The sequence below is a fragment of the Oncorhynchus mykiss genome, chromosome 12 (genome assembly GCF_013265735.2).
Source record: "Oncorhynchus mykiss isolate Arlee chromosome 12, USDA_OmykA_1.1, whole genome shotgun sequence".
Taxonomy (NCBI): domain Eukaryota; kingdom Metazoa; phylum Chordata; class Actinopteri; order Salmoniformes; family Salmonidae; genus Oncorhynchus; species Oncorhynchus mykiss.
The window spans coordinates 18,894,789-18,922,572 of record NC_048576.1 but is presented as its reverse complement, the minus strand read 5'-3'; the positions used below and the strand labels follow the sequence as shown (position 1 = coordinate 18,922,572).

Genomic DNA, 27,784 nt, shown 5'->3' with positions numbered 1-27,784 from the left:
CCTTCTGAAAGGTTCTCCCATCTCCACAGAGGAACTCTGGAACCTTCGGGTTCTTGGTCACCTCCCTGACCAAGGCCCTTCTCCCCCGATTGCTCAGTTTGGCCGGGCAGCCAGCTCTAGGAAGAGTCTTGGTGGTTCCAAACTTCTTCCATTGAAGAATGATGGAGAGCACTGTGTTCTTGGGTACCTTCAATGCTACAGAAATTTGTTGGTACCCTTCCCCAGATCTTTGCCTCGACACAACCCTGTCTCTGAGCTCTACGGACAATTCCTTTGACCTCATGGCTTGGTTTTTGCTCTGACATGCATTGTCAACTGTGGGACTTTATATACAGTAGATAGGTGAGTGCCTTTCCAAATCATGTCCAATCAATTGCATTTACCACAGGTGGACTCCAATCAAATTGTAGAAACATCTCAAGGATGATCAATGGAAACAGGATGCACCTGAGATCAATTTCGAGTCTCATAGCAAAGGGTCTGAATACGTATGTAAATAAGGTATTTCTGTTTTAGTTTTTTTTATACATTTGTACATTTCAAAAAAACTGTTTTTGCTTTGTCATTATGGGCTATTGTGTGTAGATTGCTTAGGCATGTTTTTTAATTAAGAAAAAAAAACAATTGAATCAATTTTAGAATAAGGCTGTAATGTAGCAAAATGTGCAAGAATGTAATGGGTCTGAATACTTCCTGAATGCACTGTAAATAGAGTCATTGAACACTGGTCACTTTAATAATGTTTACATACTGTTTTACCCACTGTTTATGAATATGCTGAATTCTGTCATGGCTCATCCTATATAACTACTGCTGTACACACCCTTTCTATTCATATCTGTCCATATTGTCTATACAAACCATTTATATATGCTGAGTATACCAAACATTAGGAACACGTTCCTAATATTGACAACGTGTCAAAACTTTCTACAGGGATGCTGGCCCATGTTGACTCCAATGCTTTCCACAGTTGTGTCAAGTTGGCTGGATGTCCTTTGGGTGGTGGACCATTCTTGATACTCACTGGAAACAGTTGATTCATACCCCGTTCAAAAGCACTTATGTATTTTGTCTTGCTCATTTTAATCAATTTTAGAATAAGGCTGTGATCTAAAAAACTGTAGTACACGCTCCGAATGCACTGTAAATATATTTTATATCACAATTTTTCAGTACCCCTACTTCCTGTGGCTATTGGTGGTTTGTCCTTTCTGTTATACTTTGAGCAGTGATGAAAAGTAAGGGTTGAAAGAAGAAGAAAGCATTTGTTTTTCAAATAAAAGCGGAAGGTTAACATATGGGTTAACAGAGAACTGTGCTTTGCTGGTAAAACCTTTGAGCGACACAGTGTGATTATATTCACCTCTGAATAGAAAGCTTTGATTTAGCCCCGGGGAGAAAAACATGCATGATACCTGCTCCTCGATTGTAGAAACACATGTCCAAAAGCCATATCAAGACCCCCACATCTCTCTTGCGTTCTCTCACACACACACACACACACACACACACACACACACACACACACACAAACACACACACACACACACACACACACACACAAACACACACACACACACACACACACACACACACACACACACACACACACACACACACACACACACACACACTTTGTGTATTATGTAGGTGTGAGTGTCTCACTTGAAGGCATGTTTGTTATCGTTTACCGTCTCCTCTTCAGAATGGCCTCTTACAAAAGTTCACTTCCCGCAATCCTCTTTTCTATCACTGTCACCTGCCAACCTCTGTCACATACTCTTGAGGCATTGCAACTTAAAATAAGTCACTTTCCTTCAATTGTACTAGCTTGCTTTGAATACACATACTCAGTCGAATCAATTTGTATTCTGCTTAGTAGGAAATCATTTTTATTTTCTTGTTTTACCACAATACTTATTGAGGGTCTCACATCACAGGACCCAGAATAAGGGCTTTGGCACTCTTACTAACATAAAGCCCCTTGTCACCTGTGGAGCATAAGGCCTTTACTGTGACACAAACTGTAAGTGTACACAGGGTTGGGTAGGTTACTTTCTAAATGTAATCTGTTACAGTTACTAGTTACCTGTCCAAAATTGTAATCAGTAACGTAACTTTTGGATTACTCAAACTCAGTAACGTAATTAGATTACTTTCCCCTTAAGAGGCATTCGAAGAAGACAAAAATGTATGTTACCAATTGAATGTCATCTATTGCAGGATACATCAATGTTAAAGTTTACATAGCTGGCCATATATGGATGTTCAATTTTACTTTATGGGTTGGTTATGTAGGCTTCTTCTAACCCATTGCTTTCTACTACATATAATACGATTAAATAATGCGATTAATCTTTACATTAAAATCCAAAGTCTATCAGTATTCCAGTCCTTCCAATAATTGTTATACCCGGTAATTAGCGAAATGCTTGTGTTACTAGCGCCTAATGCAGTAAAAATATCAAACAAGTTTTTTTCTCCTTCAGACTGCATTATTTATTCAAGAATATGTCATGACAGCATGAGAATAATCAGTGAATTCTGCTACAGCACTGAACACAGGGACATCTAAGAACATGTTGTGGAGAGACACCCAGCTGATATGTAAAATTGAAGATTTGCCAGTGTGCTTTTGCTCTTTTGCTCTACTCGCTATGCAAAATCAACCACAAGTCAATGGTTGAGCCCTGGGAAGATGACAGTTTGTTTTGAAAATACTTTCAGTGAGAGACTTGGAAGAAGAGAAAAAGCAATATAACTTTTTCAGTTGAATAGAGTGCTTCCTCTGCTGTTTCTATTCAGGTGAGTACAGAAAACTACATTAATAATTTACATGATATGAATTAACTAGAGGCAAAATACAGTGTGTGAGGCATGATTTACTATTTCACATCTAATTTATAATATTTCCATGGCAAAATTATACCCTAGAGGTAGTTAGCTTGATCTTTTCCTAATACTTTTTTATTTTTGTTCATTTTCCCCAATTTGTAATATTTTGTTAGCAATTAAGTAATGTATTTGGCAGTAGTGAAGAGAAAGTCTAAATTAATTTCAGGTGATACAACACAGGTTACAATAATAGCTTTTTTATTATTATTATTATTCACCACACACACACACACACACACACACACACACACACACACACACACACACACACACACACACACACACACACACACACACACACACACACACAGCAATCCCAGTAGAAGGGTTTGAAGGACATTGTGTAGGTGTCTTACATGAAAGCATGCTTGTTATCATTTATCATCGCCTCCTCTTGAGAATGGCCTCTAAAAATTTATCACATCCAGCAATATTATTTTCTGACACTGTCACCTGGCGACCTATGTCACATACTCTTGAGGCATTGCAACTTAAAATATGTCACCTTGCTTCAATTGTTCCAGCTTGCTTTGAAAACAGATATTCAGGTGAAACATCTTCAGCTGCCAATCTGTATTCTGCTTAGTAGTTTTTATACTGGACCAATTAAAATAATTGGTATTCTCAAAAACAGAAGAAAAATAATAACCCCACTCCCCTAGGACTCTTGATCGACAGCCTAGTCAATTCATTCAGAAAAAAATAATTGACCTCGAGGCTAACGGTAATAGGGTCGGTCAAAGAAGGAGCTGTGTCCCATGGGCATTCAAATGTATCTCTTATCTTCTTCTTCCAAACTTTGGACTGTCTCCTTAGGAAAAAATGCATATACTATTTTTACCCCTTTTTCTGCACTGCGCCCAGCCCGCCACAGGAGTCGCTGGTGAACGATGAGACAAGGACATCTCTACCGACGCTAGGCCAATTGTGCATCGCCCCACGGACCTCCCGGTTGCGGCCGGTTACGACAGAGCCTGGGCGCGAACCCAGGGACTCTGATGGCACCACTGCGCCACCCGGGAGGCCCCTTGGGAGGCCCCTGAGGTTTCTTATAAGGTATAATGCCAGCTAGCCTCCCTGTGAGATTTTAGTTGTACTGTTATTGTCATCAGATAAAACAGTGAGAGAAAGATACTGGGAACGTTTTGTAAACTCTTATTTTCTATGTGTCTGTCATCTTCAACTCAGAATTTGGGAAGAGGGTTGATGACCACAAGTTACTCATGCACACCACATAGTCCCAATACCTTGTTTGAACAGTTAACCTCACACTCTATACTGGTGGCAGGTAGCCTCAAGGTTAGATCGTTGGGCCAGTAACTGAAAGGCCGCTGGTTGAAATACTGGAGCTGACAATTTGAAAAATGTGTTGCTGTGCCCTTGAGCAAGGCACTTAACCCTAATTGCTCCAGGGGTGCTGTACAATGGAGCCCTGGGGAGTTGAAATATGCAAAGCAAATGTTTCCATTACACACTTGTGTGTAACAGGACTAATATAAGCACCCCCCCAGTTATTATTATCTTTGTCATACGGCAGTTTTCTTGCTCCCAGGTCCTCTGACATGTTTTTGTGTCTAACAGCAACTAACATTTGGCCCCTTCAATCGTTCAAAAGCAGTTGCAACAGTTATAGAAGTTGCAATTGATTTTCTTCATCTTTTATAAAGGTTGTCTGCAGTACATTTCCTCCAGTGAGTTTTCTTCGCCAACCATTGTTCATAGACCCAGAGCATCTGTAGTTAAAGTAGAACAAAGACATACTGAACTGTAGTTGCTTAGTATTTTCCTTGTCAATGAAGTGTTTGTGTGTGTGTGTGTGTGTGTGTGTGTGTGTGTGTGTGTGTGTGTGTGTGTGTGTGTGTGTGTGTGTGTGTGTGTGTGTGTGTGTGTGTGTGTGTGTGTGTGTGTGTGTGTGTGTGTGTGTGTGTTACTACATAGGACAGAAATTGTATTTCTAATTGCACAAAAACAAAACAGTCCATATCTGTGTCTACAACTGGAAACATTTTCAAGGACAGTTGAGTTGACAATGTCTTAGATGTCAACTTTGAGTGCCCAAGGAACCGGATTGGATGGTGTGCTGTACATCTCTGACAGAGCATAAAGAACAATCTGGCCATTAATTGTCTGTTTGCTTGTCTATGATAGAACTAATGGGAAAAGAAAAATACAAGTGTCTTGAAGTTTAAAAGATCACCACAGAAAGTATAAAGATGAATATGTGTATAATCTGCAGGTATGAGGTAGGCCTAAAACAGAGACAAAGTTAATTAACAATGGATTAAGCAAGACACTTTTATCTCAGGTAGTGCGGCTGATAAGATATACTTCTTCGGGCTACTCTTCTTCAAAGAATTCTGAAATATGATGAAAGGTGATCTACTGTTGCACAAGACCCCTGTATCTGAACTGATAGAAAGGTAACAACTCAGCCCTAGGTCTAAACTTAAGTTTGACTGTCAGTGTCAAAAACGTTTAAAAGTGCCACATTTTACAGTGTAAGAGTTGCGTCTTTAAATGTTTGATATCTTTACACAGCGCTAACATTTCAAGAACGACAATGGATTAAGCAAGACAATACATGACACATTAGAGATTTAGAAAATCCTCTGAGACAAAATCAAATCTTCAAACTCATACTCCATTGCCTTGAAAATAGTACATTAGTGTCTGTTATAAAAATAAAAATAAACATTGTGAGTGAACAGTGTTGACAGGAAGTATCTCTGCTCTGCTGTGTCTGACTGAGAAGCAAGCACTGGGTGGAGTCCACTAGCTTCCATAGCCAAAAAGTCAGATTGCACAGCCAAAAAGTCAACATGTGATTTTTGATCTTAATTTAAGTTTACGGTTAGGCATAAGGTTAACAGTGTGGTTAAGGATGGAGTTAAGGTTAGAGTTAGATTTAAAATAATATTTTAAGAACATAAATTGTGGAAATGGGTGGGGTTTATTCCTTTGTGCACTGGGGAGAAAGCCCTTTTCTCAAAAAGCTTTTAACACCTCTTAGATGTAAAGTTCCCTGTTTATGCGACCTGCGTGATTCTGGTACCGGTTCAGACCGGAATTTCTGCTTATAAACCAATAAACTGATAAGCTTATAAACTGTGGACACCCTGAGATCGAAATGGCTTGCATTGAGCGAAAGCCCTGGTTCCCATTTTTTGCACCTGTCTGATGTAGGATGTGAAATCTGAAACCACTTGATTTTGGGATGTCCCTCCTACCATTTCATTTTCTCTTCTGACTGTCCATCAACTCCTGACTGAACCAACTCAAACTTCCCCTAACTCTGACGACGCTGAGTCAATTGCGGGCTGTCAGGGAAATTGTAAGGAGTGAAACGTACATCATTTTCTTTAGGAATGTAGTGGAGTAAAACTAAAAGTTGTCAAAAAATATAATAGTAAGTACAGATACCCAAAAAAACGACTTAAGTATTTTTACTTAAGTACTTTACAGCACTGCGTAGATTACATTTTAGATTACATGTCGTTACATTTATTAAAACAACAGTGTTAAACCTTAAGTAACAGCCTTAGACAAGTGTTGTTTCAGAAGATCCATGTAATGGCTGTTGGAAGGAGTGGAGGACCAAGGTGCAGCGTGGTACCGGTTCATCTTTATTATTTGAACGGAACACTGATTAACACAAAAACAACGAAGAGCACGAACGAAACCAAAACAGTTCTATCTGGTGCAGAAAGACACAAAACAGAAAACAATTACCCACACCACACAGGTGGGAAAAGGCTATCTAATTATGGTTCTCAATCAGAGACAACGATAGACAGCTGCCTCTGATTGAGAATCACACCCGGCCAATCACACAGAAATAGAAAACATAGAACACACATAGAACACACAACATTGAATGCCCACCCCAACTCACGCCCTGACCAGACCAAGTTTTCTGGGCCACTCAAGGACATTCAGAGTCTTGTCCCGAAGGCACTCCTGCGTTGTCTTGGCTGTGTGCTTATGGTCGTTGTCGTGTTGGAAGGTGAACATTCACCCCAGTCTGAGGTCCTGAGTGCTCTGGAGCAGGTTTTCAGCAAGCATCTCTCTGTACTTTACTCCTCTCATCTTTCCCTTGATCCTGACTAGTCTCCCAGTATCTGCCACTGAAAAAACTCCCCACAGCATGATGCTGTCACCACCATGCTTCACCGTAGGGATGGTGCCAGGTTTCCTCCAGATGTGACACTGAGCATTCAGGCCAAAGAGTTGAATCTTAGTTTCATCAGTTCAGAGAATCTTGTTTCTCATGGTCTGAGAGTCTTTAGGTGACTTTTGGCAAACTCCAAGCGCGCTTACATGGGCCTTTTATTGAGTAGTGACTTCCATCTGGCCACTCTACCATAAAGGTCTGATTGGTGAAGTGCTGCAGAGATGGTTGTACTTCTGGAATATTCTCCCATCTCCACAGAGGAACTCTGAAGCTCTGTCAGAGTGATCATTGGGTTCTTGGTCACCTCCCTGACCAAGGCCCTTCTCCACAGATTGCTCAGTTTGGCCGGGCAGCCACCTCTAGGAAGAGTTCAGGTGGTTCCAAACTTCTTCCACTAAGAATGAACAAGGCCACTGTGCTCTTGGGGACCTTCAATGCTGCAGAAATGTTTTGCTACCCTTCTACAGATCTGTACCGCAACACAATCCTGTCAAGGAGCTCTACGGACAATTCCTTCGACCTCATGGCTTGGTTTTTGTTCTGACATGCACTGTCAACTGTGGGACCTTATACAGACTGGTGTGTGTCTTTCCAAATCATGTCCAATCAATTGTATTTACCACAGGTGGACTCCAATCAAGTTGTAGAAACTCAAGGATGATCAATGGAAACAGGAGGCACCTGAGCTCAATTTCGAGTCTCATAGCAAAGGGTCTGAATACTTATGTAAATAAGGTGTTTCTGTTTTTATTGAAATAATTTGGAAAAAATTCTACAAACCTGTTTTCTCTTTTCACTATGGTGTAGTGTGTGTAAATTTTTTAGAATGAGGCTGTAACGTAACAAAATGTGGAAAATGTCAAGGGGTCTGAATACTTTCCGAATGCAATGTATACACTGCACTCTAATTTTTGGGACAGTGAAGAATGTTTTCTTCTTTGGGCTCTATACTCCAAAAGTTTGGATTTTAAATCAAACAAGGTTAAGTGAGAGTAAGAGGTTAAAGTGTAGACTGTCAGCTTTAATTTGTGAGTATTTTCATCCATATCCGGTGAACCGTTTAGAAATTACAACACATTTTGTACATCGTCCCCCCATTTTAGGAGATCAAAAGTTTGGGCAAATTCACTTATGTGTATTAAAGTACTCATAACTTTAGAATTTGTTTCCCATATTCCTAGCACTCAATGATTATATCAAGCTTGTGACTCTACAAACTATATTGGTGTAACGTCCATCGTTAAATGAAGACCAAGGTGCAGCGTGGTAGGCGTACATTTTCTTTAATTATACATGTTCCACCAAAAAACAATAAACAACTCAATGAACGTAAAGCTAGGAGTGCAACATATGCAACACAAAAAGACAAGATCCCACAACCTAAATGTTGGAAAAAGGTTGCCTAAGTATGATCCCCAATCAGAGACAACAAGAGACAGCTGCCTCTGATTGGGAATCACACTTGGCCAAAAACAAAGAAATATAAACATAGATTTCCCACCCTAGTCACACCCTGACCTTCCAAATAGAGAATTTAAAGGATCTCTAAGGTCAGGGCGTGACAATTGTCCATATATCACAAACCCCCGAGGTGCCTTATTGCTATTATAAACTGGTTAGTAACTTAATTAGAGCAGTAAAAATACATGTTTAGGCACGATGCAACCTTGAACCACCCAGTTGATAATGGTAAATAATGTATTGTGTCATTTTGGAGTCACTTTTATTGTAAATAAGAATATAATATGTTTCTAAACAGTTATGATGAGGGAGAAAGATACAAATACATAGATAGCAACTTGTCAAGACGCTGACTGTCCACGTGGTCACTTTTAAATGTTTCTAAACACTTCTACATTAATGTGGATGCTACCATGATTACGGATAGTCCTGAATTAATCATGAATAATTAAGACTGAGAAAGTTACAGACGCACAAATATCATACTTTCAAGTCACGCTAACCTTTCACCATTGCAATAGCAGGGGAAGATAGCATTTTGGGGGGTGTATGATATATGTGCATCTGTAACTTTTTCACTCATCATTATTCACAATTCATTCAGGACTATCCGTAATCATGGTAGCATCCACATTAATGTAGAAGTGTTTAGAAACATTTAAAAGTGACCACGTGGACAGTCAGCGTCTTGACAAGTTGCTATCTATGTATTTGTATCTTTCTCACTCATCATTATTCACAATTCATTCAGGACTTTCCGTAATCATGGCAGCATCCACATTCATGTAGAACTGTTTAGAAACATATTCCATTCTTATTTACAATAAAAGAGAATCCAAAATGACACAATACATTATTTATCCATTAATTTCTATAGGGCACAAAATAATCTGAAAAAACCCCCAACCAAAACAAACAGCGAATGCATCCAATAAGTTTGTAGTCACAAACTTGATTTATGGGAATATAGGAATATGGGACCAAATACTAAACTTTTGAATACTTGAAAAAACATAAGTGAATTTGCCATAATTATTTTTCTCCCCGAAAATGGGGGGACTATGTACAGAAAGTTCTGTAATTTCTAAACGGTTCACACAATATGCATGAAAATACTCTCAAATTAAAGCTGACAGTCAGTTTAACCTCATAGTCATTGTATAAGTTAAAATACAAAGTGCTGGAGTACAGAGCTAAAATAACAAAAAATGCTTCACTGCCCCAGTAATTACGGAGGGCACTGTAAATACTGTACGTGCTAAAACACATGACACGTTTCTCCAGCTAGTTCACACTTTTTGCAAGCAGTGTAACAGTCGGAAAGAGACCAGAAACACAGTCTTGAAAAAACATCTTTCAAGTCAAAGTTGTCAAAACCAAGGTATCGTCTGCAGGTGGTGTGAACAGCATATTGGCTATGAGTTTGTATTTTCCAAACTTGAAGATCAAAACCACAAGAGAAAAAAAATAACCACAGTAAAAGCAGAGCCCTGTCTTATCTCAGCCCCCTCACCCCTCGTGCTGAACACATACAAGGTGCCTTCTTCCATGGACTCAGTGGGCTGCTCTACCAGGCCACAGGATGGAGAGATTCAGCAGAATCATATGTTTTGGGGAACACTAGTGCAAACCACCCTCTTGATTGCCTCTGTTTGGAAATTACCTTTATGTCCATCTTTCAATCTGTCAGTGGCTGTCACGTTGTGTTACTCTAAAGCACTGTGCTGTATTGTATCTACTGTGACACAGCTTGCTCTGAGGTTACCATCGTGGGAGGACATGAGGTCAAGCCTCACTCCAAGCCATGGATGGTGTCCCTTCAGGTCTATAATGAGGTCTATAAAGATGGTGTCCCTTCAGGTCGATATAGTCACCTTTGTGGAGGGACTCCGAGACCAGTGGGTTCTAACAGCAGCTCAAATCAAATCAAATCAAATTGTGTTGGTCACATACACATATTTAACAGATGTTATTGCGGGTGTAGCGAAATTCTTGTGTTCCTAGCTCCAACAGTGCAGTAGTATTTAACAATTCACAACAATAAACACAAATATAAAAGTAAAAGAATGGAATTAAGTAATGTATACATTTGAGGACGAGCAATGTCGGAGTGGCATTGACAAACATACAGTAGAATAGAATACGGTATGTACATATGAAATGAGTAAAGCAGTATGTAAACATTATTGAAGTGACTAGCGTTCCATTAATAAAGTGACCAGTGATTCCATGTCTATGTATATAGGGCAGCAGCCTCTAAGGTGCAGGGTTGAGTAAACGGGTGGTAGCCGGCTAGTGATGGCTATATAACAGTCTAATGGCCTTGAGATAGAAGCTGTTTTTCAGTCTCTCGGTCCCAGCTTTGATGCATCTGTACTGACCTCGCCTTCTGGATGGTAGCGGGGTGAACAGGCTGTGGCTCGGATGGTTGATGTCCTTGATGATATTTTTGGCCTTCCTGTGACATCGGGTGCTGTAGGTGTCCTGGAGGGCACGCAAGTCCTGCAGTTACTGGCGGTGCAGTTGCCGTACCAGGCGGTGATACTGTAAGGGGTAGGTTAATTGACTGATAGCCTGTATTAACACCATGGTAATACAGTATCATATTTACAGAGTTCAGGCAAGGACACCATACATACACCGTACTGTAAAAATAATAGTTTTTTTGCTTTCATTTATATTGTGTGTGATTATACTATTTAGAAATGGCCAGTTCAGATGAAAGTATACTGCATAATGTGAACAAGAAAAACTGTGCCTTGAATTACAGTTTCTTTGGGAGTCTAAGAAATCAGTGACAGCCCTCCTTGGAGCTCACTCTGACGAGCAGCAAAGACACACAGTGGGTGGACATAGAGGAGTACTATATGCCGGGCACCTACAGTGACAAAACATAGGCAGAAAACATCATGTTGATCAAGTTGAATTAATCACAGCAACTGTAGACACATTAGGGCCTCATTAGTAGAACATGCGGCATCAATAGTTCTATTCAGGTTGATGTCTGAATGTATTTGTTTATTGAAGATGCCATGAGGATGCTTGCATCACGTAGTGCAAGATACACCAATATCCATTTCAGACATAGGATGTGGAAAGAAAAAGTCTGGATTTCATCATCACAAGATAATTACCTGGTGCTGAACAGTAGGGTTGTATTTTTGTTCTTACCTTTATTAAACTAGGCAAGTCAGTTAAGAACAAATTCTTATTTTCAATGACAGCCTGTTCAGGGGCAGAATGACAGATTTGTACCTTGTCAGCTTGGGGATTTGAACTTGCAACCTTCTGGTTACTAGTCCCAACACTCTAACCACTAGGCTACTCTGCCGCCCCAAATGGCAAGAGTCAAGACAACAAAGTCAAGACAACAAAGGCAGACGCTTGCCAGGTATGGTGTGTGGGGGAGCTGATAGATCTAACTCTATTTATTACCACTTTTTTGCAACATACTGTGTGGGCATTTTTCCAAGGTTAATTACCTTATGAACCAGTCAGATGCCATGAGGTCTAGCTACTTTGCATGAAAGATCAAATGTGCAACTAGAGTGGTGCCAACTTTTTCCTGACAGTTTTCATTTCCTTTCTAGAGGATGCATGTTTCAATGAAAAATAGAGAGGGGCTTTTCAGTGGGCTTTTCAATGCATTCTCAAGCTGACTTGAAACTTAGGCAGGCTACATTAGGTAGGCTACATGGATGAGGTGAGGTAAACATTAAGCATTGGGTTGGGCAGTACATGCTAGTCGCTGGATTTGTTCACACAGATTTTGGATGCCCATAGCACATTGACGTTATGCAAAGATGTGAAGATTCACAGGGCAAGAATGAACTACAGTATAAAGACCACAGCACAGTGAAGACCACAGCAAGGACAAGCACAATAATAACTTTTAACTTTTGTTTTGTTTGCAAAATATATTTCATTATGCAGTAAAACAGGTCCTGTCACTTAATAATTTACAAAATCCATAAAACAAGAAAAGCAGCTAGTTTGAAGGATTTATTTTCTCCGACAATAACACTATTCTCGGTCTACCATTATTTCTAAAATGAATATAGTGGTATTCTTGATTTTCCAAATATTACAACACCAACATCAGACTAAGGATGGATGAAAAGGACTAAAATATTAATGAGAGGAGAGACTCATGGGAGCAGAATTCTCGTTGCTGTAGGACTGCAGCAGGACTTTCAGTACCAATCTTATTCCCAAAAGACCTGTGGAAATTGGGGGAAAATATCAAGATAAACATACAAAATGTTGAAATATGACTGCTGTGCTATCATGAGATCCTTTTCTGTGGATGTGTCAAGTAATGCTCGCCGAAAAGGCTTCTGGAAAAAGGCTTCAATCAATGTAAGAGCTGACAGTTTATTAAATCCAAGAGTAGAAGCCTAAAGGTGGGTTCTACTCTTGACAGAAAAGGATATACGGACACTCCTGACCTGCAAACCAACATTTTATTACCGAATTGGTTCAAATTAAATTAAAGTTAGGATTAGGGTTAGGTTTAGGGTTACGGTTAGGTTTAGTGGTTTGGTTAAGGCTAAGGTTAAGGTAAGGGTCAGTTTTAGATGTTGGTTAGTCGTTTTACAAGTCAGGAGTGTCTTTATAGTCTCCCCACTATGACCGAGCCAAGCAATCTCTTCTCTAGGCCAAGAGAGGCCAGAGAGTGGCCATCTAATAGCCAGATAGACAGGCATTGAGGCATTCAGTTGCTGTTAGATGGGACGTTAAAATGGGCAAAACGGGTGACCGAAGTGACTTTGAGCGTGATATGATCATCAGTGCCAGGCGCGCCGGTTTCAGTATCTCAGAAATGGACGGCCTCCTGGGCTTTTCATACACAAGGTGGTCTATGTTTTACCGAGAATAGTGCGACAAACAACAAAACATCCAGTCAGAGGCTGTCCTGTGGGCGAAAACAGCTCGTTGATGAGAGAGGTCAAAGGAGAATGGCAAGTATCGTGCAAGCTAACAGGTGAGCCACAAACAGGCAACAGCACAGTACAACAGTGGTGTGCAGACTGGCATCTCGGAACACACAACTCGTTGGTCTTTGTCATGGATGGGTTATTGCAGCAGACGACCACACCGGGATCCAGTCCTATCAGCTTAAAACAAGAAGCGGCTCCAGTGGGCATGCGATCACCAACACTGGACAATTGAGGAGTGGAAAAACAATGCCTGGTCCGACAAATCCCAGTTCCTGTTGCGTCAGGATTTGGCATAAACAGAATGAGTCCATGGCCCCATTCTGCCTGGTGTCAACGGTACAGGCTGGTGGTGGTGGTGTAATGATGTGGGGAATTTTTTCCTGGCACACGTTAGGTCCCTTGATACCAATTGTGCAACATTTGAACGCCACAGCATATCTGTAGCTGTTCTGGAGGCAATGGGGGGTCTGACCCGGTATTATATGGGTGTTCCTAATAAACTGTCCACTGAGTGTATATATCTCGAGAGCAGAGCATCTTGCACTTTACAGCCCACACACCCCTACACTATCTCAGCACCATAGTGAGGATGAATGAGTAGAGAGGAAATTACAGAGCATTACCACCATCTACTGGACAGATTTATAGAAAGCACTTCCCATATTGTAACTGCACCAACAGTGTAATCCCTGCAGAGCGTGCAACATTGATGCAATCTCACTCCGGGTATTATGCAGTCCTGACTACAAAGCCCACATAGAAGGAGGGTTTTGGTGCAGTAATTGCCCATCTCTGTTAACAGTTAAACAGAATGGAAAAAAAGGAGAAGACCGATACTATTCAATCCCTTTTTGCTCATGCCCCTCGTCAATTGCTAAAGTCTTGCCATAAAACTCTCAGTGGATGATATTTCACTGCTATTACATCATGAATGAGACTTGAGCAATGATGCTCCTTTAATCTCCAGGGTAGAGTTAGCTCAATATCCAATATGCTGAGGCAAAGTTGAGGTCAGACTGGTAGAGGCTGTTCTTCAGTACTGGTCGTTGCGTTGAGACCTATAGGAGAAGGAGGTCAGAGTGTTTTTGCACACACAGAGTGTGCATGTTTTTGTTCCAGCCCGGTATTGTAGGCAGGGCCGACCCTAGGCTTTTCGGGCCCTGAGCGAGATCTACCTTGCTGGAATTTTTTTTTAGTGTCACTCCTGTTGATGACAGAGAGAAAATAAATGTTTTAAAGAAACTGTCCTTCAATTTTACACCTTTTGCCATGGGACGTAGAGAAAGTGTTGCAGTTTTAAAGCAAGCTTTCTGCAGTTCTACACAATTGCCATGGGACAGAGATTTTTTTGCAATTTTACAAATTTCATGCAATTCTACTCATTTTGCCATGGGGTAGAGAGAAAAAATGTGCAATTTTACAGATAATTTCTTGCAATTCTACACATTTTGCCAGGACTTATGCCATATTGATAATATCTGAGAGAGTGATACAAATCAATCGGAGCCAACTGGAAGTCCCCTGTGTCACGCCCTGACCGTAGATTGCTTTGTATGTTTCTAGTTTGGCCATGGTGTGATGTGGGTATTCTGTTTGTATTTCTGTGTTTGGCCTGGTATGGTTCCCTATCAGAGGCAGCTGTCAATCGTTGTGTCTGATTGAGAACCATACTTAGGCAGCCTGGTTTCGTGCCTTCCGTTCCCAGTTAGTATTCGTCCATGATTACAAGTTTAGATAGCTGGTTTGACTAATTTACCAATCTTAAATTGTTAGCTGAGTGACTGTCAGTGACTGACATAACAAGAGAAAAACTGCTGATGAACAACCAAATTCCAACCTTGCACTATTCTACTGTTCTAACTATTAACAGTAAGTTGAGAGCTAACTGAGTTCCTATATACAGTGGGGAGAACAAGTATTTGATACACTGCCGATTTTGCAGGTTTCCCTACTTACAAAGCATGTAGAGGTCTGTAATTTTTATAGGTACACTTCAACTGTGAGAGACGGAATCTAAAACAAAAATCCAGAAACACATTATGATTTTTAAGTAACTCATTTGCATTTTATTGCATGACATTAGTATTTGATACATCAGAAAGCAGAACTTAATATTTGGTGCATAAACCTGTGTTTGAGATCATACGTTTCCTGTAGTTCTTGACCAGGTTTGCACACACTGCAGCAGGGATTTTGGCCCACTCCTCCATACAGACCTTCTCCAGATCCTTCAGGTTTCAGGGCTGTCGCTGGGCAATACGGACTTTCAGCTCCCTCCAAAGATTTTCTATTGGGTTCAGGTCTGGAGACTGGCTAGGCCACTCCTTAGTTGCCCTGGCTGTGTCTTTCGGGTCGTTGTCATGCTGGAAGACCCAGCCACGACCCATCTTCAATGCTCTTACTGAGGGAAGGAGGTTGTTGGCCAAGATCTCGCGATACATGGCCCCATCCATCCCCCCCTCAATACATTGCAGTCATCCTGTCCCCTTTGCAGAAAAGCATCCCCAAAGAATGATGTTTCCACCTCCATGCTTCACGGTTGGGATGGTGTTCTTGGTTGTACTCATCCTTCTTCCTCCAAACACGGCGAGTGTAGTTTAGCCCCAGACTGAGGGTGATTGACCGTCATCTTGAACTTCTTCCATTTTCTAATAACTGCGCCAACAGTTGTTTCCTTCTCACCAAGCTGCTTGCCTATTGTCCTGTAGCCTATCCTAGCCTTGTGCAGGTCTACAATTTTATCCCTGATGTCCTTACACAGCTCTCTGGTCTTGGCCATTGTGGAGAGGTTGGAGTCTGTTTGATTGAGTGAGTGGACAGGTGTCTTTTATACAGATAACGAGTTCAAACAGGTGCAGTTAATACAGGTAATGAGTGGAGAACAGGGGGCTTCTTAAAGAAAAACTAACAGGTCTGTGAGATCCGGAATTCTTACTGGTTGGTAGGTGATCAAATACTTACGTCATGCAATAAAATGCAAATTAATTACTTAGAAATCATACAATATGATTTTCTGGATTTTTGTTTTAGATTCCGTCTCTCACAATTGAAGTGTACCTATGATAAAAATTATAGACCTCTACATGCTTTGTAAGTAGGAAACACTGCCGATTTTGCAGGTTATCAAATGCTTGTTCTCCCCACTGTATATATATTATTAAATATATTTATTTTCAAATTGGTCTGGGGCCTCCTAGTGGCCAGGGGCTCTAAGAGACCGCTTAAGTCGCTTATGTCTGGGGGCCTTGACTGTAGAACAAAAATCGAACCAGGCTGGTGACAGCCTTTATGGTAATGTGGATTAGATGGACAGATGTAGGCTACCACAGGCAACTTTTGTTGCTTCATTAATCCAGCCAGATGTCTTTGTAACATGGCTTCATGCATGATTCAAATGCTGTAGGTCTGCCATGAAATAGCCTATATATCTGGTGAGGCTAGATTGCACTGATGTTTGGTATCTAAATGTTTGTATAGTAAACCATTCTGCTGAGCTGAGAGAGCAAGAGCCTGATGATATCACAGATGTTCACATTGGATAAACATAGCATTAAAGCAGACATAAACCATCTCATAAGTAAAACAATTAATGTTAACAGTGAGAGAATAGATTTGCATCGGAGAAAATATGAAAAATAGACAGAAGGGCAGAACACTGTCTATTTGTAGCTTATACAGTAGTGTTGCTATTTTTGCGCATACCTATGGGGTGCAGCCTTTAGGAGAAATGTAGTGTGCTTTTGCGTACATGCTATTGCTGTCTACCTATTAGAGAAGTGTGATCAGTCACGTTGGTGTTGTAAACAGTGTTTACCTGTTGTAATTGTTGTCAAATATTACAATAAACACAAGACTATAATTCAATTTCACATTTAGCCTACAAAAGGTTTATTCATGATTGGGAATATGCAGAAATATTTGGTCACGGGGGAGGAATGACGTCACCATTTCAACTGGAGTAACACTCAGTGAGCTAGCTTCCGAGCAGAGCGATAGGCACTTGAATAGTCCAACTTTTAATGTATTCAGCCTGAACCTAGCCAGCATAGCCTATCTAGGCGGGCTATTTGTTCACACTAGCTAGCTATTCCTTTTCTGTTTGTCGATTCTAATTTTAACATATTTCTACCGACTGACAATTTAGTCAAATCTGTAGGCTGTCGAACAGAATATTACTGTGAGTCCCAACTTTTAAAGGGTAAGTGTGCAGCGTGTTCATACATTATTTACAAAGTTGATGCTAGACTGAATTGTTAGCTTGCTAGCTGTTCCTATCTTTTGCTAAAGAGCAAGCGTGGTTGAATGATACAAATGTATCAGAGTACAAATAAAATATGTTGCCGTTGAACGTTGTGCACTAATTGTAGCAATTATATACAGCAATCTATTGCTACAGGCTAACGTTACTGTGACCACCTCAAAATAACTTCAAACCGTGCCATGGGACACGCGATGGATACTTTGTATCAGCCTATACGTTCTGTCCCTTAGTTTGTTTTTATTCATTTGTGCTGGGTAGGCTATTGCGCCGATGAGTGCAAGACACGTTTATATTGCAAATGGTTAAAATTACACAGTTACACATGCATAATAATAAGGGCCAACTCTCAAATAAGTTACCATGAAATCAGAGAAAAGTGTTACATTTGCACATGTTGCCTCTCCCTGTTGCACTTTAGAGACGACTTATTAAAAGTATAAGATGTGTAACTCATTTTTTTTGTTTGTTTCAGAGGCTCACCTGGATACGTGGGAAACTGTATGGACCAGGCCTAAGATGAAGAGTTTTAAAGCAAAGTTTAGGAAGAGCGATGTAAGAACATGCATTACTTTTCAATGGGGTTTTGCGGTTGTGGTGGTATGTTCTTGCCTGACAGAATGCTTTCATTCATTCATCAATCCGTATGGCTCTGTGACTGTCATAGCAATGAAGCCCTCTGCCATAAAGTTATTTCAGTAACAGCCTCCATGGTAGTTTCTCCATAGTTGTGACTGAATCATTTGGGAGTGACTTTTCCAGGCTGTGTTTCCTAAAGATCCTACTAGGGAGTGACTAACTTCCATTGAGTGTGACTCATCAGTAGTCACAGTTAAATAGTTTCCTACTTAAATAAAGTTTAAATAAAAAATGAAGACAGTGACTGTAATCAGACGGCATCAGTGCCAGAGAGGAAGTGTGGCTATGAAGGGGGCGATTTAAACACTTTAAATTGGGTACATCCGTCATCTTGGATGAGTACGTACCTAATCTGGAAGCTGGGGATAAACCAAAAGTCAGGCAACTAGAGTTTTTTTTTTGTTGAACACATTACATTTCATAAATCAATGTACATTTCAGAACTGTTCCAATGTTTTTGACAGGTGGATTTTTAAGGCAGAATACCTTCACTGAAATATGTAGGAGTTGAAGATTCCTTCTGAGTCACTGGAATACTTTGAGTTTTCAAGAGGCCCAAGGCAGTTTTGGGGTGTGATTGTCTATAGGAAGTACTCTGTGCTTAGTACTATTAATGTGCCCATATGATATAGAGAAGATAAGATATATACGTAGAGTATAAACCTAGAAACCTTTATTAGCTTGTAATTATAAAAGTGAGAGACTATATACAAATATTATTTCCACAAATAACAGGGTATTGTATCTGATGCTGTTGTTGTAAAACATAACCATTGCTTATGGCTGACTAATGTATTTTAACAGTGGGAGTTGAAACCCGTGGGTGTTTTTCACATTTGGGTTGCTTAGGAACAGTCCGTCCGTATCTCTGTAACCATCCTCTTTGATAGTTAACACCCACATAACCACTTCTCACACTTGCTTTGCTATTAAAAAAAATAATATTCTGTCCACAAGATTGGCTACAGTTTACTGTTTCCACTGGTCCCGTTAGTGTTAGTAGATAGAACATTATCTAAACTGTGATCCGATAGTCAACTCTCATTCTCCCTGGCGAAACATGCCATTGGCGGTTGTGGAAGAGTCTTGGACTGAATACATTTAAACACACTTTCCAAAGTGTTCACTCATGAAAAAAATATCTGAAGCTGTTGAAGACCTGCCTTTTTAAAAACAGATTTATTATGTTTTGGTTGAATTCTGGTTTTGCATAGAATTCACCCCATCATATGAATTTACTAGTTGAGAAGTGTCTCATGAGAGTTTTTCAAGTTGAGCTATAGGCCCATACATATTCTATGTGGCCTATAGATGGACAGCCTTAGTCAATACCATACCCATGTGTCATTATGTCTATTGACTGAGAAAACCCTCCTCATATACTGTAGTAGTGGGGTTACTGTGGATCATCTAGCTCCACAGACCACATTCATTTTGCTTTCATTAATACCACATACTGTGCTTTTTATAAAGAGCTCATCAAGAGCAATAGAAACAAAATATCCTGATTCTATTTTAGGGCTATGTGTCAGCTTGACCTTGCAGTGGAATTCATTCCAGAGCCAGACATTCATTCTTTTCACAAAAACAAGGAGATCTGGAATGCCAGTATAAATAGTTTTATGAAGTCAGCCATTTGCCAAATAGCCCTTGTAATATAATAGTTATTTTATCCAAGGACTACCACAATGTTAGTGTCAAATCAATGCTAAATGTCTTTCAGGATCCCTTTAATCTACAACGATATACCTGCGATATATATATATATATATATATATTTTTATTTCACCTTTATTTAACCAGGTAGGCTAGTTGAGAACAAGTTCTAATTTATAACTGTGATCTGGCCAAGATAAAGCAAAGCAGGGCGACACAAAACAACAGAGTTACACATGGAATAAACAAACATACTTGATCAAGAATGATCAGGAATTAAGTGGAGTGTCTACAGTAATTAAAAAGTCTTGCTCAGCGCTTCCAGCTGTGTCTTTAAAGTTCATAGAGTACATCCTAGTCCCAGCTACCCTTCCCTATGCACCTCCTCCCCGCCCCCCTGTTTCTCACGGCCCAAGTGCATATTTTTGTTTTGAAATAGGAGACAGACCAGACAGTAATCCTCTAAAGGCATGTCCTCACCTGACACCTCCGGTCTGTTACAGGTTAGCCTATTTTGCTGCAACTTTATCTTACTGGTTAGGCTAGACCCTGTTGCAACTGTTTCATACAGGTTAGACAGTGTTGCATTGACCTGAGGCTGTTACGAAGTGCAAGCACCTTCAAAACCCTAATTGGAACTGGATCATTTATTGTAGACATGTATTGACAGGGCCAGGTGGTGTATATGTACTCTCCCAGTTTAGTATTAAACACATTTAATGTTGCATGAAGGAAACTGTTATATCAGGAAGCAAGCCATGTCTAAAAATAAGTTTCACTGGTAAAGAAAAAACAACAAACAGTAGCAGGTGTCTTACAGTTCCTAGCTATACAAGGTCATCCTAAAGGAGAAGAGCTCATGCATTTTTTTGTGTCTGTGAATACATTGTTAGAATTTTAGCCTAAGCCTTTTTGGCCCTGTTTTTGGCCCTGTTTTTCTGTCTCAGTAAGTCCGTCTGTGGTTAATGGCCAAGCACATTCCCAGAAACCAGGTTATATCCAGTCTGCTCCATCCTAGGCACCAATCAGAAATCCACAGCTGCATCTTGACTACAGAGCCAATCAGGAGAGAACTTGAGACCTGGTCAAACTGCAGGTGACCAGTCATAGAATCTGTTAGTGGTTCAGCAAAAGGAATGAGACTGGCTGGGTGCATCAATGGGACAGGGAGGAGTTCAAGCCTTTTGAAGTACTACGATATTAGAGTCCTTGTGGAGCCCTATTCCTGAGTTCTCTGTGATTTACAGCAGCTAGCTCCCTTCTGGTCTGGCTAAGTTATCATGCACCACACCTATACATTTCACAATATTCCTCATTTGAAATATTAGTGAAATATAAATCTTGGGAGTGTAGTCAATGTCGTTCCGTTAATTAATATGAGAATCGTGCTTTTCCATCTAGATTTACCCCCACACCAGGGTATCGCCAGTGTTTTATGTTAATCTGAGCTCTAGTGTTATTGTGTTTCCTAAAGACTTGTGGTGAGCAGTATCAACAACCTCTGCATCACTCAAGACTGTTGCTTTGTGAGGAGGTGTTAACGTTCATAGTTAGCCATTGTTATGTAAATGACAGATGAAAAGTACCCAGGGCCTTGCCTTGGCTACTATACTTGCCACTATACTTGCCACAGTCAGAGCAGGTTGTCATCTTGGCCAGTGAGACACGGGTGTCGGTCCACGTAGATGGAAACAGAAAAGTCACTTAAACACCTTGGTAAATCCTTAGTGGAAATGTCCCATAGAGTGTTCTTACATTACCCTTCTCCTTCCCAGACAGACTCTTTAGCTTACTACCATACAGTTTAAACATTACACTGCTCCCAGCTGCCCTGCATTGGCTGCTCAGAGGGATTAAGTAAGGCTTGTAAAAACACATTGCCCCCTCCACAACCCTCTCCAGCCTGTGCCTAATTCATGTGTGTGGTGGATTATGCATCCTCGACTCACCAAACACAGCTGTCTGAATGGCTTAGAATGATCTCAGAGCAGACTGTCTCTTATCGCTGTCATCTCACTGAAAGGCCTCTTAATGGGGGACAATGACAGTAAACCAGTGTAGTAGGGCATTAATCTGGGCTGCCTGAAGGGGTGTGGGGGGATGGATCCTCGAGGCTTGTCTTAGGGGGGTCCCAGAGACAGCCCAAACACTGAATTGAGTCTATTAAAAATAGGACCATGCGATTTCTTTATCTGTTGTTTACAGAAGCAGAGAGACAGTAGGGGAACTTCTGGTCAACAACAGATGGCTTGACTCAGTAATTGTAGGTTGAGCTGACTCTAATCTTGAGCATGGTATAGAATGACTCTGTGGATGTTGGAGATGTTTAGTGTGGCACTAATTCTGTCTCTGTTTGAACACAATAATGAGAAAAATGTGTTAATAAATCAAATGTTCCTTGCCTCCCTGGGCTCAGGCTTGTGTCGGTTACTGTATCGCCAGGAATGAGGTAATGGTACATGCCAATGATCACAGTTACTAGAGCAGAGGAAGAGAGAAATGTAAGCAGTGGGGACTAGAGAAGTCAAGGAAGGCCTCACTTTAACGTTAACTTGGAGCATATTGTGTTACTGGATCCATGGCAAGTGAACTGAAAGAGTTCAGGTGAAAAGCTTGGCATGAGATCAATGACAAGGTCATACTGCTATCTGTAAAGATTTGGCAACCTTGTGTTCATTTGTTGTTCTCATAACATTCCTCAGTCATCTGATTTAGCTGGTATTTTGTCAGTTGCTCCTCCTACTGCATAGATTCAGGGTAAGAAGAAGAAGAAGAAAGATATTCACATGCCTTACAGTAACCATGTTACATGTATGAATGTGTGTCTGTGAGGGAGAGGTGTTTTTCCTCAACCCCAATTTCTGAACAGGCATTCAGTCTTTTCAGAAATGTTTATTTATAGAACAGGCTATTTTTGTTAAAGGAAGTGTAGTACTCTGACAATTTTTTATATATGCTTCAAAAGTGACAATTAGGCCTCTGCTCTGGGACATAAATGTAAGGAAACTCCAGCACAATGAACCTCACTCCACCAACTGCAATGGTTCAGAAAATCAACATCTTCACCAAGATCACATATGAGGGAAAACATGTTGTTCTTACTCTTCAACCCATAGCATATACATAGATCCATATGCCACGTTATGTCTGTGACTTTGTGTTTGGCTCCCTGCTCTCTCTCTGACTCAGCGCTCCTCCAACAACAGTCCCTTGTCTGTACTCTGCCTTGGCCTACTCAGAACCTTCACAATAAGTGAAGGCCATCTAGCCAAGCTCAAGAGTCAGCTCTGTGGTGATGGGGAGGGAACAACTGAGACTCTGGGACTTAAGGCAAAAGGAAATGTTGAAATTATAATATATAGCAGAAGTTTATATAGCAACTGTTGATGCCATGGCAATACTGTATACAGTAGAGTGTTTGCATGATTTTAATACTCCACATGTTTATTATCTGCGATTGCTAGTCTAAATAGGCTCTAAAGTTAATTTGACTAAATGTGCGGTTGTGCATTCAAACACATTTTTTGTTGTTTAATACCATGAGGTGATCTATGGGAAAATGTATAATTTTGTATGAAAAAAGAACACTGTTGTGCTGTAGTGTCTGAGAGTGGAAGTCTGTCTGAAACTTACCATATGGTCTTTGTTTAGCCACGATTTCTCTGTGGTTTCCAGTCCCTTATGTTAGAATTTCTGTCATGTAAACGGCTCGAGTCTATTTGAGACTGCTTAAGCAGTTTCAGCTGTTATTTAGTAGAATGGAGGCATTGTTTGGGGACATTGTGCATATGCTTTGTATTAGGAAGTGCTTGAAATGAACATTTAATTGTTTATCGTAAGGCTGTAGATACTATACTTGCCACACTTTCTACACAAACATGCATCGTTGTGGTGGTAGACAGACAATACCCATAGGGACACATTGGCATTGGTGTCAAAACTCGGGTCATCAGCTGTTCCTCTGATTGTTTTGTACAGTTTTCTTTGCTGAGACTGAGAGACATATGGCATTGCCTGTAGCAAGTTTTTGCTCCAGTATAAAACTTTACTCACATTTCAATTATGAAAAGCGTACTAGTCTACACGCAGTAAGATCATGGCTCTGGGGTTTCGGTTGTCTTTGGGGGGTCCAGAGCAGAGAGAGAGTGACTTTTACAGCTGCTGTCTGTCTGCACTTACTGGTATCAGTATAAATCTAGGCTGAAGATTTCACCAGCAGCCCGTAGTGGAAGTCGTTCAGACCAGACCCCAGACTTGGATGCTACTGTAGTATAGTGAGAATACCAGAAGCAGCAGGTATGTCTTACAGTATGTTGCTCTTATTGTGTGGAGAAGTAATCATTGAAGAATTGGCACAGTCCAGTATAGTGAGCATTGGATTGAGAACAAGTCTACATATTGGAAAATTTGGGTGGAATGGCAATCCAGAACACCCCATATACTTTAGTATTGTGTAGAAAGTATATGCCTTGTTTTGCAGTATTTGCAGGAATACTGATGTTGAAGGAACACACTTTCCATGGACTGCTTGATGTTGAGTTCATTGCCCTCTCCCTCTGTTATGGATTTCATCAATATGTAGAGCAGAAGAAAATCTATTGGGCAGCAGATTATGGCTTTAGTGTACTTTTGCCTTAAGGAAATTGCATCCGGGATAGAGCTTTGCAAGATGTCCTCATCTTTGTTTGACTGGAAAACAACAGTGCAATTGAAGCAGTTTCCAGAAATGCTGCATCTGCATTTCTCATGGTTAATCTCTGCTATCCAGGGAAAGCTGTGCTGTTAAACTGGTGTGACCTAGTGAGCATAATTTACAGTGTGTTTATGATGTTGGCCCAGTTGTCTGCTGTACTGTAATGTAAGTGGTACGTTATGTTTATTACATACCTGGCACAGCTAGCAGACCCTTGCATGACCTGTGGCTAAATAAATTATGCACTACAGTTTTTTAGACAGACGGCACTCAGTCTTTTGATGCGTTATTGTTATTATGTAATTAGCAACATTGGTACTTGTTTTGTTGTTTTAGCCTCATACTCCGGTTACTGCTTGAGAGGATGTGGAAGTCTTCTGATGTAGACATTTCCTTTTTGATTTTTGATCTCCCTCTTCCTAATTTAAAAAGTGGGTAAAACTAAACAAATACGTTGAGTGTAGCTGAAGGAATTACAACTTTGCGGGTCAGGTTTGTTTTTTCATTTGGAGACATGGGGGCCTCAGAGGACAGGAAATGGACTCTAGGACAGATTTGGAATAACATTTGATGTGAACATTTACATTCCCCTAATTAATGTCTATTTTCTTTTAATTCTCCAGGCTTCTTAGCAAAATGCTTATGATGACTTGGGATGCATTTGTATATTTGTGTTGCATTCAAAACTTATTTTGTTATTTGCTATGAGGATAAGCATTTAAAGTGATACAATGTGTCACCTAAATGTCTCCCAGAGACTAAATTGATAACCTGTTGGGGTTTTGACAGACACATCCAGTGAGGTTTACAGTTCTCACATAAAGTAGTCCCTCTGGACACCGTACTGTAACCGGACTCACCAGGGATAGAGCAGTTTGTGAAAAACATGCTCGGATGCATTACAATAATACAATTTCAAAAATACTCTCAGGCTACTTTATGGCAAATTTAGTAGGGATGCATGATATATCGGTGAACATATCGGAATCAGCTGATATGAACTAAAAATGCCAATATCGGTATCGGCCAATGTCTAGTTTAACGCCGATGTGTTAAACAGTTGTCAAAGCTGACGTGTATACCTATATAACTTAGGTACATGCCGTAATGACGCCACATAAAATGTTGCGCTATATGTGCAACACAGCATTGGTAACCTAGCCCACAATGTCTGCTGTGTGGATCGAGCAGTCATTTGAAAGAGTAAGAACATTTCAGTGAGACAATTCAAAGTGAAATCCATTAAAGCCAAGATAATGAAATTCATTGCCCTTGACAATCAACCGTTCTCTGTCGTGGGTGATGTTCGCTTTCGCCGACTGGTCGAGCACCGGTACACAATACCAAGTGCGCTATTTTTCAGATGTTGCCCTACCGGAGTTACACAGTAATAGCGTCACTGTTATTAGCTTGAAGACATACATACTTTGGAAAGCCATTTGGGTCTTTGCGTGTCAAAAAAGATACAGCAGCACAGTCAAATCTGTACAAAAAAGTCTGCAAACAAGCAAACACCGGCCACGAACGATGTGTTTACAATACCGCGTTGGTAATAAAGCATCATTTGTTCGACCGCAACTTCTGGGGTAGCTAGTTTTAGCTTGGTACCTAGCTAGCACCAATACAACCAGCCTGAAAACAATGACCAGTGGAAGCTGCAGTAATTTTCATTATTCTTGGCAATGATTTAGGAATCCTTGCGTGTAAGTATTAGCTAGGTTACCACTTGCTGTTCGCCTATTGAAATTGAACTTCAGTTCATGAAAATAAATAGCTAGCCAGCTACTTAACCCTGTTGCCCAAAGCTAACATTATAAGCAGTCGTGCTAGCTTCATCTGGCTAGTGAGGCTCGACTGGACTTGGCACAATAGTGGAATTTGCGGTTTGCCTTCAAAATTACTACTACATACTTTTATTTTGAAGGCTAACTGCAAAGTCCACTATTGTGGCTAATCCTTATTGTGGCTAGCTAACTGTAGCTACTGAAACTGATTGTCGTTTTGCTATCTTTTTAGGGAAGAACATTATTTGCATCCATGAGCTAGCTAGCTTTTTTATGACCAGCACGGTAGGTGTGAGAGGCAACTTTACTAGCATCATAGCATACGTATCGATGAATCGTTGTGACGTGAAATACAAGTGATAGTGTAATAACGCCGTAAAAAATGTATGAAGGCGTTCAATTATTATGTGATGTGCAGTCATATTCAGGTCGTGATTGGTCAACAAGCTTTTTTGACACGTCAAATAGTGTTATCTACTGGTCATTGTTTTCATTTTTGACACGCAATGACCCAAATGGTGTTCCATAGCAATGACCCAAATGGTGTTCCATAGCAATGACCCAAATGGTGTTCCATAGCAATGACCCAAATGGTGTTCCATAGCAATGACCCAAATGGTGTTCCATAGCAATGACCCAAATGGTGTTCCATAGCAAAGACCCAAACGGCGTTTCATAGCAAAGACCCAAACGGCGTTTCATAGCAAAGACCCAAACGGCGTTCCATAGCAAAGACCCAAACGGCGTTCCATAGCAAAGACCCAAATGGCGTTCCATAGCAAAGACCCAAATGGCGTTCCATAGCAAAGACCCAAATGGCGTTCCATAGCAAAGACCCAAACGGCGTTCCATAGCAAAGACCCAAACGGCGTTTCATAGCAAAGACCCAAACGGCGTTCCATAGCAAAGACCCAAATGGCGTTCCATAGCAAAGACCCAAATGGCGTTCCATAGCAAAGACCCAAACGGCGTTCCATAGCAAAGACCCAAACGGCGTTTCATAGCAAAGACCCAAAACGGCGTTTCATAGCAAAGACCCAAAACGGCGTTTCATAGCAAAGACCCAAAACGGCGTTTCATAGCAAAGACCCAAAACGGCGTTTCATAGCAAAGACCCAAAACGGCGTTTCATAGCAAAGACCCAAAACGGCGTTTCATAGCAAAGACCCAAAACGGCGTTTCATAGCAAAGACCCAAAACGGCGTTTCATAGCAAAGACCCAAAACGGCGTTTCATAGCAAAGACCCAAAACGGCGTTTCATAGCAAAGACCCAAAACGGCGTT

General features: G+C 40.6%; 1 protein-coding gene across 1 annotated transcript in view; it reads left to right on the top strand.

Annotated features, from left to right (window-relative positions):
• Window positions 1–15,195: 15,195 nt before the first annotated feature.
• Window positions 15,196–27,784, top strand: part of LOC110537130 (ankycorbin) — a 74,259-nt gene continuing 61,670 nt past the window's right edge. The window contains exons 1-2 of the mRNA XM_036939132.1: window positions 15,196–15,339; window positions 18,204–18,283. Coding sequence (XP_036795027.1) covers window positions 15,288–15,339; window positions 18,204–18,283 — 132 coding nt within the window. The 5' untranslated portion in view covers window positions 15,196–15,287. The remainder of the gene's footprint in view (window positions 15,340–18,203; window positions 18,284–27,784) is intronic.